The sequence below is a fragment of the Leptinotarsa decemlineata genome, unplaced genomic scaffold, assembly GCF_025532065.1.
Source record: "Leptinotarsa decemlineata unplaced genomic scaffold, Ldec_3_MD MMD2_tig00003192_RagTag_RagTag, whole genome shotgun sequence".
Classification (NCBI taxonomy): Eukaryota; Metazoa; Arthropoda; class Insecta; order Coleoptera; family Chrysomelidae; genus Leptinotarsa; species Leptinotarsa decemlineata.
In genome coordinates, this window is record NW_027412582.1 from 2,312,924 (window position 1) to 2,329,189 (window position 16,266).

General features: G+C 32.5%; 3 protein-coding genes and 1 non-coding gene across 4 annotated transcripts; 2 read left to right on the plus strand and 2 right to left on the minus strand.

Moving 5' to 3' along the window:
* Positions 1-570: 570 nt before the first annotated feature.
* LOC141483225 (uncharacterized) lies at positions 571-2,422 on the plus strand. The gene is made up of 3 exons (XM_074177695.1): positions 571-782; positions 842-1,063; positions 1,121-2,422. Exons 1-3 carry the CDS (start codon positions 612-614, stop codon positions 1,346-1,348), a joined length of 621 nt encoding a protein of 206 aa, XP_074033796.1. The 5' UTR covers positions 571-611; the 3' UTR covers positions 1,349-2,422.
* Positions 2,423-2,549: 127 nt separating this feature from the next.
* On the minus strand, positions 2,550-6,021 carry LOC141483224 (uncharacterized). The gene is made up of 2 exons (XM_074177694.1): positions 5,473-6,021; positions 2,550-4,671 (listed from the first exon to the last, which is right to left on the minus strand). Exons 1-2 carry the CDS (start codon positions 5,879-5,881, stop codon positions 3,743-3,745), a joined length of 1,338 nt encoding a protein of 445 aa, XP_074033795.1. The 5' UTR covers positions 5,882-6,021; the 3' UTR covers positions 2,550-3,742.
* A 740-nt stretch (positions 6,022-6,761) lies between these two features.
* Positions 6,762-6,868, minus strand: LOC111516516 (U6 spliceosomal RNA). The gene has a single exon (XR_002723687.1). It is a non-coding gene; the product is annotated as a U6 spliceosomal RNA (small nuclear RNA).
* A 1,472-nt stretch (positions 6,869-8,340) lies between these two features.
* Positions 8,341-15,391, plus strand: LOC141483237 (uncharacterized). Its single transcript, XM_074177717.1, has 3 exons — positions 8,341-8,598; positions 9,459-9,630; positions 13,272-15,391. Exons 1-3 carry the CDS (start codon positions 8,503-8,505, stop codon positions 14,051-14,053), a joined length of 1,050 nt encoding a protein of 349 aa, XP_074033818.1. The 5' UTR covers positions 8,341-8,502; the 3' UTR covers positions 14,054-15,391.
* The last annotated feature ends 875 nt before the right edge of the window (positions 15,392-16,266 follow it).

Consider the following 16,266-nt stretch of genomic DNA (forward strand, 5'->3'; position numbering starts at 1 on the left):
GTCCAACAACGTATTCAGCCAGGCCAGCGTAGATATACGAAACATATGGAAACCCATCATCAAACGAGAAATGACCAACTCCCGCCAAATCGGTCATCTCTCACGGAATCAGTGAAGCGGAAAATGGAAAGTAGAGAAAGTGAAAGTATTTCAACGACCTATAAAATAGTCATCTCTCGGAGGAATCAGTCCAGTCATCACCCGAAGACGATTGTAGATACCAACAATCGAAATGTCGTGAACTAACGTGACTTGGAATCTCTACACTTTTTTATTTTTTTTATTATTTTCTTTTTGCATTCCTTTAATTTTTATTTATTCAATTATTATATTTTTACTTGTAGGTTATTTTACTATCATTTCATTTCAGGTTTATTGTTGCTTAATATAATTGTTATTTTCAACTATTCTTTTTTAATTATTCTTTTTTACTTGTTTCAGGGATTTCAAATCATTTTATATAATAGACAATGGAAGTCCGAACTAGTGAAATTCATCACGAAACATTGTCAACCACCTTCAAACAAATGTTGCTATGTTACTTGTTTATAAACAGAACTTTGTTATCAAGCTGTGTTTGCGGTGAAAACGTGTTTCCTACCCCAAATATAATGGAGGATATTTTGAAAAAAGCTGAACAAGCAAGAGAATCATTAATTCCATCGAAAAGTGAAGCCGTATACCAAAAAGAATACAAGATATATCTGGACTGGCTGACACGGAAAAATGTTATGCCAAAAGATGTCACTGAAACTGTATTTCTGGCATATTTTCAAGAACTGGTAAGGAATTTTCTATGTTTTTCGGTAGATTTGGTAGTAATTGTGTTTATTCGTTTCAGTCAGAAACGTATACTCCGAATTCTTTATGGACTAAATGGTCAATGCTAAAATCGATGGTGACTATACATGAGAAACGAGATATCACCAAGTTCAATGAACTACAGGCTTTTTTGAAACGGAAGAGTAAGAGTTATAAGCCGAAAAAGTCTGCTGTTTTATCTCCTAAAGATGTTATCAGATTCCTAAAGGACGCTCCTAATGATATTCATTTATTGCATAAGGTAATTTTTTTCTTATTTTCCTTTTTGTGTGTATTTATTTTCTTTTTTTTGTTATAGGTTGTTTTGATTATGGGTTATTTTGGAGGATGCAGAAGTCAGGAACTTTTGAATATGAAGATATCGGATATAGAGGACCGGGATTCCGTTATGGTAGTGAACGTACCGGAAAGTAAAACTGGTGTATCGAAGAAATTTACAGTTGTGGATGAAAAAGAGTTCTCCGCTTTGCCTTTATTAAGACTTTATATGTCTTTGCGTCCTAAAGGTATTGAACGATTTTTTTGAGCTTCCGACAAAATAAATGTACATCTCAGCCAATTGGAAAAAACATGTTTGGGAAAATCCCCAGCAAAATCGCAATGTATTTAGGATTGCCAAACTCATCTTCCTATACGGGACATTGCCTTCGTCGCACTTCTGCTACTGCTCTAGCCAATGCAGGAGCAACTATGACTAACTTAAAAAGACACGGAGGTTGGAAAAGTTCCACGGTGGCGGAGGGGTATTTGGAGGATGGCATCGAATTGAGAAATAAAACGGCGCGTATGTTGTCTACTTTGTCATCAGAAGAGGCAGGTACCTCGACTGTAGTGAACAGAAGCTTCAGCCATACAAAAGAAGAAATTGTTTCCAGTGACGGAAGTAATTTTCAGGGAACATTTCAAAATTGTACATTTATTATTTGTAATGACGTGAATATAGTTATTTATGTATCAAGGGAATTAGGAGGGTCTTAATTATCGATGGCAAAGTTTGCGTCCCGAGGGCCTCTGGCCCGAGGGACAGCAATTGCCTGAGGTTATTAAGGCTCATTAATTCCCGTGGTACATAGATAATTTTATTTCTGACCGATTTCAATAAAATTTTGTTCATTTTTGAAACGGAAAAATGTACCAATTCATTACCTTCCCGGTATATTTGAATCATGTACCGTTGATTATAGTTTCTTGTTGCTAGGTTGTTGCTATGTTACTTGTTTATAAACAGAACTTTGTTATCAAGCTGTGTTTGCGGTGAAAACGTGTTTCCTACCCCAAATATAATGGAGGATATTTTGAAAAAAGCTGAACAAGCAAGAGAATCATTAATTCCATCGAAAAGTGAAGCCGTATACCAAAAAGAATACAAGATATATCTGGACTGGCTGACACGGAAAAATGTTATGCCAAAAGATGTCACTGAAACTGTATTTCTGGCATATTTTCAAAAACTGGTACCTCGACTGTAGTGAACAGAAGCTCCAGCCATACAAAAGAAGAAATTGTTTCCAGTGGCGGAAGTAATTTTCAGGGAACATTTCAAAATTGTACATTTATTATTTGTAATGACGTGAATAAATAAAATATGGTTCAGTTTTCATTTCTATTTATTTTTACTTGTGAAAGGTAGAGGGAATTATAAAATCTATAATGTCCCAAGGGAGTTATGACCCTCTTTATTGATAGCGTAACTATGACGATATAAGCTTATAATATCCCGGTCAGAAATAAAATAAAATATGGTTCAGTTTTCATTTCTATTTATTTTTACTTGTGAAAGGTAGAGGGAATTATAAAATCTATAATGTCCCAAGGGAGTTATGACCCTCTTTATTGATAGCGTAACTATGACGATATAAGCTTATAATATCCCGGTCAGAAATAAAATAAAATATGGTTCAGTTTTCATTTCTATTTATTTTTACTTGTGAAAGGTAGAGGGAATTATAAAATCTATAATGTCCCAAGGGAGTTATGACCCTCTTTATTGATAGCGTAACTATGGCGATATAAGCTTATAATATCCCGGTCAGAAATAAAATCTCTTTTGATAATAATAGGTACAAGTAAAATTGATCCACAACTACAAAGTATTGTCGGTGGAAAATCACAATTACATAAATCTCATTAGTGTTTTTGTTTTACTGTGATTCATTTCAACTATTTGTTGTTGTTCTAACTGATCAATGATGTTCATTGTCGTGCTGACATTTTTTGTTGTTTTTATAAAAGAAAAACTTAACAAACCTTATCGGGTTGTTGGAATTGCCATATGGCAGATAAAAAGAAATATATTTATAGAAATTATTAAATGTTCCGCCATTTTGTAGTAGGAGAAGATATTGACTTCATCTATACAGGTCCCCCAGTAGTAGCAGAGCACGATTTTTGCAATTGTTTGAAGATTGGTGTGAAGAAAATATAATTGAAAGAAGTTCTAGAATAATAATTTGTGATGATTTTAATTAGAATATTTTAGAATCAAATACAAATAGTTTAAGACTAAAGAACTTTATGGATGACGAACTCAATTGATGAGATAACACATTCAACTGCTACAGGAGGGTAGATCTAGTTTTCACAAATACTGACATCATCAACTTCACGATTTTCGATACCGGAAAACAAATTATCAAAGGGTAACTTTGCACACTGGGATGTTTTTTCTGGTCTTCATGGATTTTCAAAGACTTCAAGTTGAATCAACATTGAAATGGTTTTTTCTCAGTATACGTTCTGCATAAAATAGTATTATGAATGTGTTTTTTCATGAGTTTTCAAATTACTGCTTTGATTAAATGACTTCAAGCAGATTTTACACTGAAATGGCTTTTCACCAGTATGGGTCGTTTCATGTCTTTTCAAACAATTATTCTGAATAAACGACTTCAAGCAGATTTTACATCGAAATGGTTTTTCCTCACTTATGAGTTTTTTCGTGAATCCTCCAATAACTACTTCGAGTGAATGACTTTGAGCAGATTTTGCACTGAAATGGCTTTTCACCAGTATGGGTTCTTTCATGTCTTTTCAAACAATAATTTTGAATAAACGACTTCAGGCAGATTTTACATCGAAATGGTTTTTCCTCACTATGAGTTTTTTCGTGGATCCTCCAATAACTACTTCGAGTGAATGACTTTGAGCAGATTTTGCACTGAAATGGCTTTTCACCAGTATGGGTCGTTTCATGTCTTTTCAAACAATTATTTTGAATAAACGACTTCAAGCAGATTTTACATCGAAATGGTTTTTCCTCACTATGAGTTTTTTCGTGGATCCTCCAATAACTACTTCGAGTGAATGACTTTGAGCAGACTTTACACTGAAATGGCTTTTCACCAGTATGCGTCGTTTCATGTCTTTTCAAACAATTATTTTGAATAAACGACTTCAAGCAGATTTTACATCGAAATGGTTTTTCCTCACTATGAGTTTTTTCGTGGATCCTCCAATAACTACTTCGAGTGAATGACTTTGAGCAGATTTTACACTGAAATGGTTTTTCACCAGTATGAGTTCTTTTGTGGGCTCTCAAATTACCTCTTTGAAAGAATGACTTCAGACATATTTTACATTGAAATGATTTCTCCCCTGCATGGGTTTTTTCATGTATTTTCAAACGACTTTTCCAAATGAATAATTTCAAGCAGATTTTGCACTGATACGGTTTCTTCTCAGTATGTTCATTAGGCTTCTCTGTTGTATATTCCATCTCCAGTTTCAAAATATTATCGTTTGCAGAGCCAAACTCCTTTTGATATAACGCTGATGACTTCTTTTCATTGAAATTCTCTTCTTTCTTCTCGACAACTGTTTCATCCTCTGTTTTACCAACGTTTCCAGAATCTGTGAAAAAATTACTGATGAAGCAATAAGCGATTTTTTTATGTTGGTATACTTGTGTACTAAAAGGACAGGTTAGATTGAGATAGGTTAGGTTGAGTTAGGTTAGGTATGGTTAGGTTGAGTTAGGTTAGCTTAGGTCAGGTTAGGTTAGGTTAGGTTTGGTCGAGTAAGGTTAGGGCAGGTAGGGTCGGGTTTGGTTAGGTCGGGTTAGATTAGGTTAGGTTGGACTATCACGTGAGGAAAGAAATTTGCGAGGCGCCATTAAAGAAAGGATTTTTGAATATTTAATTTTGTAAAAACTATCTTCTCTCAACATCTAACCTGACCTCCAAATTCTAAAAGGAACATATTTTCTAATATTCAATTTGAAAAAAATATCGTCCCTCAACATCTAACCTGATCTCCGAATTCGAAAACAAACGTATTTTCGAATATTTAACTTTGAAAAGCCTATCTCCTCTAAACATCCAACATGATCTACTTAGAAAAGGGTAAAAAAAGGTGCGATGATATGGAAAAAGATTTGTAAATAAAAAATATGTGAATTACAATCGTTTTTTGCTGTTAAGAAGAAGGTAAAATGACATCATACAGGCTATATCTGGAAAACTAATTGAGTCTGACTAAAAATATAGAATATTCTGAATTCCTACCATCATGTAGTATCGTCCCAGAAAAATTGCGAAAATCCTTGAGAACCCCATAAACTACAATTTTTCCATAAAATTAAAACCACCTGATCATATTGAATGGGATTGGAAAATTACTGAATCAAAAAAAATCTTCATCAGACTACAGTACCTGCGGTGAAGCAAAATGTGGGTTTTGAATCATGAGTCATATCTTCATCCTGTATATCCAGGAATTTATTTTGAGGGCCTTCACTCATTTCTATAGATTTTTCTGATTTGGGTTCATGGTAAACATTAATGACATTTTCACTTTTAATCTGATCTGTATCACATTTTTCCCCGAAGTTATGGGTAACCATTTCACTACCAAACGTATCATATTTTCCAGATTCACTGACCATTTCAGTTTCACTTATTTCACATTTCATGATATTTGTTTCAAAAACCACTTCACCCCCATCAGATTCAAAATCTCTCTTAATAATTCTCCCACAATCATCAGTAGCCATTATATTTGAATAAAGGGGATTTGTTTTTAACGACGAATTCTTCATTTTTATTCGACTTTGTGAATACATTTTTGAACAAAAATCATGTAATTCAACTTTTTTTTTTTTTTTCTTGTTTATTTGTGGTCCAGCACAGCCAAAATTGCTGTCTTGGATGAGAAGCAACCCTGGTTAAAGATGTTGTTTCCTACATGTTTTATTGTTGATATACATTCTTCTTCTTCTCTTTTTTTATGGTCTTTGCTTCCCTTCGGCGCAGTAGACCAGTCGCCTCCTATTACATAACAGATGTTTTGCAACAGTCGCTTCGTCCGAGGACGTTGTGTGTACGTCTTGCTTAACGCAAACTACGTCTGTATGTCCTCGTGAATTGATATTTTCTTGCGTAATTAGAACTTTTGGCTTGAGGATCTGCGTTCTATCTTCACTTGCTGGTAGGTACTCACCGGACAAAGAATACATACAAAGCTTGTGTAGGGTTAGGATTGAAACTGATAAATTTGGGATAATAAGTGGATGTGGGTGTACCCGCCTCCCCCAGCTATTATAATTTAATATGGTTACACTCCATGAATTTGCATACAATTTCCCAGGACTGTAGACATGTTCAGAGGAGCTGTTATTCCTTTCTGTTTGAATTGATTATATATATTACTAGTTATTGCCCGTGGTTTCGCCCGCGAAGAATTTTGTTGTTGTAGTACTGATTAGTACTATGTTACTGTATCGCTGCTGCATCTAGTGGTGATTTACAAAAAAATTGATAGCCTAAAAACCTTCTCTATGAAAAATTACTTATACATGTCAAGTTTCATCACGATCGGTTGAGGGATGTAGAAGTTTATCACTTACCAACTAACCAACCAACCAACCAACAAACATTCATTTTTATATATTAAATTTTCTGGACTAGTAGTAATCGAACATTCAAGAAAAATATGGTATGGGGAAAAATGTGGAACGCTTCACGATTTTGCGTGTCATCCTTGCGCAGGGGTCATGCTAATCTTCTCTGTATCGTTCCAATTTAAGTATATGTACTGCCGAAGCGAGTATCAATAATAATTGACCTTATGAAGTGATGCGACTCCATGGTTGCCAACTGCGGTAAAATAATGACATTTGACATTTGCTAATGAATAAATAACCTATCTTTCTGAGTTCCTTCTGCATTTTCATTTTTAGGACGTAATTGGGACAGACTATCTTATATTTCTTCATAACTGATTCTTAATTCTGGAGCCCCAACTTCATATAGGACGACTGGAAATCTCTTTTCGGCCATGAAAATGCAGAAGGAACTCAGAAAGATAGGTTATTTATTTATTAGCAAATTTCAAATTGTTAAATGTCATTATTTTACCGTAGTTGGCAACCATGGGGTCGCATCATTCAATAAGGTCAATTCAGTTTTAAAATGTAAATGTCAAAATCGAATGGAAGGAAAAACTAAAAAATATTCTAGATTCAGTACAGACTGCCATAGGTGTATTTTATTCAAAATCTGTCATTTTCTGTCATTTATTTCTTAGAAACTCTGACTTCAAAAGTCGAAATTTTGACCTTAAACTCTAAATTACGAATCTAGTCTCGGAATTTCAACTTCATTTTCGAAATTTCGACTTCAGCTACGAAATTTCGACTTTCTACTTTCAATTTGAATCACAAAATTTCAACTTCAAACTCGAAATTTCGAAAATTAAATATTTTTAGTTTCAAATCGAAATTTCTAGAAAAAAATCGAAATGAAGTCGTAACTTCAAATTTGAATTCATAAACAAAAGACTGAAATTTTATTTTAGTTTATAAATATAGAATATAGATAACGAATAACTTTTGGAGGAAATTACTTAATCTGAGTGCCAACAAAACACAACTTCTCGTCGATGTATTTTGATCGAGCAGGAAATGACTGATTTGGAACAAAACCTATAACAGTTTGTACTGAATCTAAAATTTTTTCTCTGTTTTTCCTTCCATTTGATTTTGGCATTGACACTGAATTATTATTCAAGATAGTTTTTTTTATTACTGAATCATTCTGGACAGCTGGACCAAAAATGAATAAAAAATAAAACGAAGAAGTGGATGACATTTCTCTTCAAGAGTTGACAAAATCTCAGAGTAATGATATAAATAGAGATGCCTTTCTGTCCTTGTTTCTGAAGCCAAATTACTGTGTATATATTTACGATAGTCCTCCAACTAACAGAAATAGATAATACCGGTATTTCGTCGTTTTTGGAAGTTATTTTGGTGATTTGAGTGCTTATTGACCGATATAATTAATTTGTAGTGCAAAAAGTAATTTTGAAGATAGTGAAAACCTGCGTTGTTTTTTGATTTTCGCAATCCTCGCATGTTGATGTAACATTTCACAGGTAAACAACAAATGGAGCATGGGCGTAACCCAGATTTTCGATTGAATTAATAGTTGATAGTCATTAGAATTTTCTTAACTAATTTTCCGCACGCCCCTGGATCCAGTCCAGGGGATTATGTAAATAATTCCCTCAGTCCCCTTGTCAACATTTTACTGTGAGAGAGAGATGGATATCATGGTTGTCTACAAATCTGTTGTGTTTATATACGGAGGGCATCTCTACTTATTTTTTATTACTCTGAGGACAAAATTGAATAAAAATTCCTCCTTGAAACTTGAAAACATATATTCTCTGTATTGAAAGATAATGGCTACCGATGATTGTGGAAGAATTATTAAGAGAGAGCTTGAATCTATTGGAAATGAAGTGGTTTTTGAAACAATTTTCGTGAAATGTGAATCTGAAAATTAGGTAAATTTTCGTTATGTGGACACCCGGCGATTTTGAAAAAATTTTTGACTGTACTTACGTATTTTGATGCGTAGATTACGAATCCGAAAGAAAAAAGCGGCGCTATCCCTTATTTAAAAAGATACGGCCCTTCAAAGTTCAGAAAAGGGCAACTTTTCAGCCTTCTTTTTCACTAAATAAACTATTTAAAAACACAAGCATTTATTCACTAGGTCACCTTTATACCTTATTCCTCCTTCTTTAATACTTTTCAATTCAATAATCAACATTTTTCTTATAAAAAACTTTATTTAAAAACGAATGCTTCTCCTGGTGACATTATTCTATTTTTAGGTTAGTTACTAGTGACATTTCAGAAAAAAGCGGTTGGTATTTGCCGTCGCCTACTATTTCAAATTCGTAATACACCACCAAAAACCAATTTACGATCTAAAGAATGAAGGTAAAAAACATTTGAATTACTTCAGGAATATGGACTGCATCAATCGTACCAACCATATCATTAACCTTAAAAACGTAAAATACAGTGATAAGTAACCAAAAAGCAGCTCCGTACATTTTTTAACATTTTTATAAGAAAAATGTTGATTATTGAAGTGAAAAGTGTCGATGAAGGAGGAATAAGGTGTAAAGGTGACCTAGTGAATAGATGCTTGTGTTTTTAAATAGTTTATTTAGTGAAAAAGAAGGCTGAAAAGTTGCCCTTTTCTGAACTTTGAAGGGCCGTAACTTTTTAAATAAGGGAGAGCGCCGCTTTTTTCTTTCGGATTCGTAATCTACGCATCAAAATACGTAAGTACAGTCAAAATTTTTTTCAAAATCGCCGGGTGTCCACATAACGAAAATTTACCGAAAATTATGATATGTTTGGTAGTGAAATGGTTATCCATGACCTCGAAGAAAAATGTGATATAGATCAGATTAAAAGTGAAGGTGTCATAGATGTTTACTATGATCCCAAACCAGAAAAATGTATAGAAGAAATAAGTGAAGGCTCTCAAAATAAGTTCCTTGATATACAGGGTAAGTTATGACTCATGATTCAAAACCCACATTTTCCTTCACCACAGGTACTGTAGTCTGATGACGTTTTTTTGCATTCAGTAATTTTATCTTCAGCGATTCAAATCCAATGTGAAACCCTACTTTCTCACAGGCACAGCTCTTAGAGCGCCTCAACGATTTTCCTGTAGTGCTTGTGTTTCGTCCTTGAAAAAAAATTGTTCTGCAAATATCTCAGAAACCATTGATGATTTTATAGATCTGAAAATACCAGTGTGTTGCATCCCTAAATAGGCAACTTTTGTTCCATTTAACCGCCCTTGTAGGATCTACCGTTTCCGAGATAGCAATAGTGGTATCAGCTATAAAATAAGGCCTGTATATATATGACATGCTCAAGATTGTCCCTTTCCTCTCATGCAGACCTACGACTTTGTAGGTACGTGTGGAAGATAGCCAAAGGAAAAACAACAACCCACCCAGCTAATGCCGTGCAGAGAGATGTAGTAAAACCATCAAGCACCTGTGCAACGTCTTCGACTTGAAAGATTCGTTGCAAGTTATTTCCCACTATGAAAAGCAGAAATTAATTTCGTTTGATCGACTCGACCAACCGATAGACCGGTTTCGGGGTGATTGCCTCATCATCAGTACCGGACATGGACTCTTCAGAACGGTGTGAACCGTTTTTTTTTAGGATATTGAACGGGAATAACTGGATTAATATAATGTTTTTAGGCGTTTTTATTAAAAAAGTCATTAAATTTCTTTGCCATTATCGATGGATTATCCAGTATGTCATTATCATCTTTCATTTTCATTTGAATAATACTTTTTTCTTTACCATTTAGCGCATTTATATCTTGCCATGAAGATTTATTTTTGTTTGTAGAGTTATTTATTTTATTGAAATAAAATTGGCTTTTTGTATCTTTAACAAGTGACCTAAGTTTTATATTTTATATTAGTCTCTTATATATATATATATGTATAAATCTGTTCAATTCGTGAGGTTACAGTCAATAGCTGGGCTGTTACAAAGAAAACTCTTTGTTATGTCAAGCTTTCGGTATATTTCACACCTTCGTCAGGACAACTACAATAATAAGATTATATATCTTGTAAAAAATATAAAAATATGGAGAACTTACTAACGTGAGAATAAAATATAAAAAGGTTCAAAAACAGATAGAAAAACATGAAATAATGACAGTTGATAAACATTTTTAGTTGAAAATGTCAAGTGGGAAAATTCTGAATGATACTCGAATTACTAGATCTTTTATTTTCTTTATCATATTTCAGTAGGTACGTGTAAATTTTGCTGAGACTATCAATATCAGTTCGTTTATTCATTGAATGTTCTTCGTTATTAATATGTATCATTTCCAAAAATATTCTTTTAGTTGTATTGGCTTCTCTATCTAAAATATTTGGGTTTTCAAAATTCATTTTATGATCATCCGAATTAACATGTTCTGTTAATGCACAAGAATTAACATTTTGTCTACAGTCGCTCTTATGGGAAGTGATGCGACTACTTAGAGGTCTAGATGTTTGTCCTATATATGTTTTAGAACAATCCATACAAGAAATTTTGTATACTAAATTGGATTTTTATTTATTTGAAATTGGAGCTTTTAGTTTACTATATAATTTAGATATACCTAGTAGTGACATTTGTTTTAGATATTTTGAGGTTATCATTTCGAAATACATTAATTAATTTTGGTGTCAATTCTTGAATATATGGGAGCGATTTATATATGAATGAAGGTATAACGTTGTTATGTTCAACTTCTTCATTATTTTGAGAGTTTGTTCTTTCACAGAATAAAATTCTGTTTATTAAAGATTTAGGATAAGAATTTTGGATCAGAATTTTACTGAAATTAGACAAACTTTGGTTTTGTAAATCGGGATGGGTAATTTTGATGATTCTGTTTTTTAATGATTTTATTAAATTAATTTTCATTTTATTTAGATGATAGGAATGGTAATTAATAAATCTATTACTTGATGTTGGTTTTCTGTACTATTCAGTGATGATGATATTTTGTTCTGATCTCAATAACTTCATATCGAGGAAAGGAATAGAGTTGTTTATTTCCTCTTCAATAGTGAATTGGATATTGAGATCATATGAATTAAATACGTTCAAAATTTCTTCTTTTCCATCTGTAGGTATGGTCAGAATCAAATCTTCTACAAAACGTTTTATGAATGGAATACGGAAAGATAATTTTTGAATACATTCATCAATAAGCTCATCTTAAACAAAACTCAATAAAATTGATGAAATGGTGGAACCCATAGGTGTGCCAAATATTTGTTTATAAAATTTGTCTTCAAATATAAAATATGTTGAATCAAAAATAAAATCTAAAATATTCATGAATGTAATTTTGTCTAATTCACAATGTTAGACCAATTTTTGTTCAAAGTTTGTTTCACTACTTTTAACGGTAGGTTTGTGAAAAGTGAAACAACATCTAGACTTATCAAAACATAATTTTGAAGAAGCTGAAAATTATTTATAAATTCACTAAATGAAAAAGAATCTTTAATTTAATAAGGATTGTCTGTTTTATAGGAAGTTGTTAAAATATTCGTTAGAAATTTACAAAGTTTTGAGTTAGGTGCATCAATGGAAGATACCATTGGTCGCATTATCTAGACCTCTAAGTAGTCGAATCACTTCCCATAAGAGCGACTGTAGACGAAATGTTGATTCTTGTGCATTAACAGAACATGTTAATTCGGAGGATCATAAAATGAATTTTGAAAACCCAAATATTTTATATTGAGAAATTAATACAACTAAAAGAATATTTTTGGAAATGATACATATTAATAACGAAAAACATTCAATGAATAAGCGAACTGATATTGATAGTCTCAGCAAAATTTACAAGTACCTACTAAAATATGATAAAGAAAATAAAAGATCTAGTAATTCAAGTATCATTCAGAATTTTCCCACTTGACATTGTCAACTAAAAATTTTTATCAACTGTCATTATTTCAATATTAAATTTTACAAAAAAGATTTCTATTTTAATTATCTGCGAGCGCTTTCGACAGTTGGTAGTACTGTCATCTTCTAGGCACCTAGAAGATGACAGTACTACCAACTGTCGAAAGCGCTCGCAGATAATTAATAGAAGATATAAAGCTTCAAATCCTTTTTGTAAAATTTAATATTGAAATACTGAAAATGAAGGAAAATTAGTTGCATCATTCATATATATATATATATATATATATATATATATATATATATATATATATATATATAGATAAGTACTTTTTGATCATTCCCATATTGATTTCAATTTAAGAGCCACCAATAGGCTGAAATAGCTGTCTGCCGGTGGCTCTTAAATTGAAATCAATATGGGAATGATCAAAAAAGTACTTATCTATTTATTTTTTGATTTTCATGGAATTATTTTCCAGCAGCATTAACCTTTCTAGATTTTATATATATATATAACTTTGTTTCGCGAACTTTTTAGTGGTTATAAACTATTTGGATAGTAGAACCCCAAAAGGGTTACTCTTTGCGGTGTTAAATCAACAGTGAAAAAGAGAAAAATTAATTATTTTTCTTAACAAATAATTTTGTTTGGTTTTTTTGTTCAAAAGTATTTTTTTTACAGATTCTGGGAACGTTTTTATCAAAACAGAGAATGAAACAGTCATCGAAAAGACAGAAGAGAGCTTCAATGAAAAGAAGTCATCAGCGTTATGTCAAAAGGAGTTTGGCACTGCAAACGATCAAATCGGGAAACTTGAGATAGTAGATACAACAGAGAGACCCAGTTTGAAGATCAACGAAAAACCACAATCTGTCGAAAAATCATTTGAGTGTACAATTTGCCCCAAGTCATTTATTCACAGAAGTTCTTTGAAAATTCATGAAAGAACACATACTGGAATAAAACCATTTCAGTGCGGAATCTGCTTGAAATCGTTTATTTGTAACAGTCATTTGAAGGGACATGAAAGAACTCATACTGGGATAAAGTCTTTTCAATGTAAAATATGTCTAAAGTCATTCAGTCGAAGTAGTCATTTAAAAGAGCACGAAATAATTCATACTGGTGAAAAACCATTTCAGTGCAAATTCTGCTCAAAGTCATTCACTAAAAGTAGTTATTGGAGAATCCATGAAAAAACTCATAATGATGAAAAACCATTTCGATGTGAAATCTGCCTAAAGTCATTTGTTCAAAATAGTGGTTTGAAAAGACATGAAAGAATTCATACTGGAAAAAAACCATTTCAGTGCAAAATCTGCTTGAATTCATTCACTGAAAGTGGTAGTTTGAAATCTCATGAAAGAATCCATACTGGTGAAAAGCCATTTCAGTGTAAAATCTGCATGAAGTCATTTATTCGAGGCAATAGTTTAAAAGCTCATGAAAAAACTCATTCATAATGCTTTTACATGCAGAACATACTGATAAAAACCATTTCAGCTTAAAATCAACATGAAGTCTTCAAAAACCCATAAAAACCAGGAAAAACATTTAAGAGTGCAAAGTTACCTCTTGATAATTTGTTTTCTAGTATCGGAAATCATGAAGTTGATGGAATAAATAAATTATCTACACTTTCAAAGATGAACATAACTGAATAAGTATTCTTACTATATTATACTTAAATTACACACATTATGAAGGTACTGAACATTAAAGGATATTCACATTAAGAAGAGAACACACACTTGATTTCTTTCACTGCTATCTATCCAACAGAATACAGTTCGTACAGTTCAACAACGTACTTTCCTTCAAATTCACCGTTACTTCGGGAGTTCCGCAGGGCTCGGTTTTGGGACCTCTCCTTTTCGTGTTATTTGTTAATGACATTTATCGGTATATCGGGCATCCTCAATTTCTCCTATATGCCGATGATCTCAAGCTGTTTAGAAGAATCGAAATCGAAAAAGATTCCAGTATGCTTCAAGATGATCTCAATAATCTATCTACTTACTTTTCAGTATCTGACCTATCTCTCAACGAAGCTAAATGCAAAATAATGAGTTTCACACGAAAGAAGTCACCTACTATTAAGGACTATTTCATTAATCATACCAATTTACAGAGAATCAACGAGATGAAAGATCTCGGGATCATTTTTACTGGTGTGTTCAGTTTCTCTCGGCACATTGATTACTTAATATCTGAATGTTATCTCAATGTCTCGAAAAAGTTAACAAAATGGCGAGGAACTGTGAACTATATATTCAGTATTACAGAGGGACAACTCCTTCGAATGCTCAAATGTGTCTGAATCTTTTTACGGTCATTTTATTATTTATTGTTTTATATTGTTATATTTTATATCGATTTTAACTGTACTCAATGAATACTATATGTAAGGAACTTTTGAAAGAACTGTACAGTATAAATAAATTTCTATTATATTCTTATTTGCTAAGCTAAGCATTCTAGTCATGGTTTCATTTAAGCCATAGCTAGTAGAATGGTAAGGAACTGTAAACTGTCTGATACAGAGGACTCCATATACTCAATTATTTTCCAAGACCGAGCGTACCAAAGAACAGTACAATATTTTGAAGGTATTTATAGAAAATTTATCTGTGAATCGATGAACAAATCCCAATAATTTGAGTGATTTAGATATAAAGGTCATATTGATACCTTCAAAGGTTACTTTGCTATCAAACAACACTCCCAAGTCTCGAACGCTGTTAGTCAACGTTAGATTAATGTTTTTGATTTTATATGAATATACAATAGGTTTTACAGCTCTTGAAAATTTTATTTGATAACATTTATTTATATTTAAATGAAGCATGTTTTTACCACACCAACGAGATAAGTTATTTAAATCTATCTGTAACAGTTCTGTATTATAAAAGTTATCTACAACCCTGTAAAATTTGAGATCATCTGCAAACATCAAATAATAGCTGTGGTGTATGACATCCAACACATCGTTTACAAAAAGAATGAAGAGTATTGGGCCTATATGCGATCCTTGAGGGACGCCAGACGTTACAGGAATTTGTGATGATGTGGAACCAGCATATTTAACATACTGAATTCTATTATCCAAATAACGCTTTATCCATTTTGACATGTTACCATTGATGCCTAATGCTAGGAGCTTAGGCATGAGAAGATCATGATTTACCCTGTCGAAGGCTTTAGAAAAATCAGTATAAATAGTCAATTTGGTGTTTTTCCTCTAGGTTATTCAAAATAAAATGTTGATAAAGCAATAAATTCGTAGAGGTGGATCTACCAGATATAAAGCCATGTTGGTGTTCGTTTATTATGTTTTTTGTATCGAATGTCAGTTTACTCAGTTTTTTAGTTATTAAACAATCCAGCAACTTAGGAATTTCAGATTGCTTGCTCACTGGACGGTAGTTTTTAATATTTTCTCCAAGAGGACTAAAACGGAGGGTCTCGGACCTCTAAAATTTCGAGGTGAAGAAATACCAGTGTAGAAGGAGGTTAAATATCTGGGAGTAATGGGGAATTTTAAACTTATCATTTCAACCTCTTTCTTTAAAAAATTATTTAAATACTTAAAAAAGAGGAATGAAATAATGCATTCAACATTTAAAGGGATTCGTTTCTATTTCACCATTTGGCAACATCGGTTATAGCTAATAAA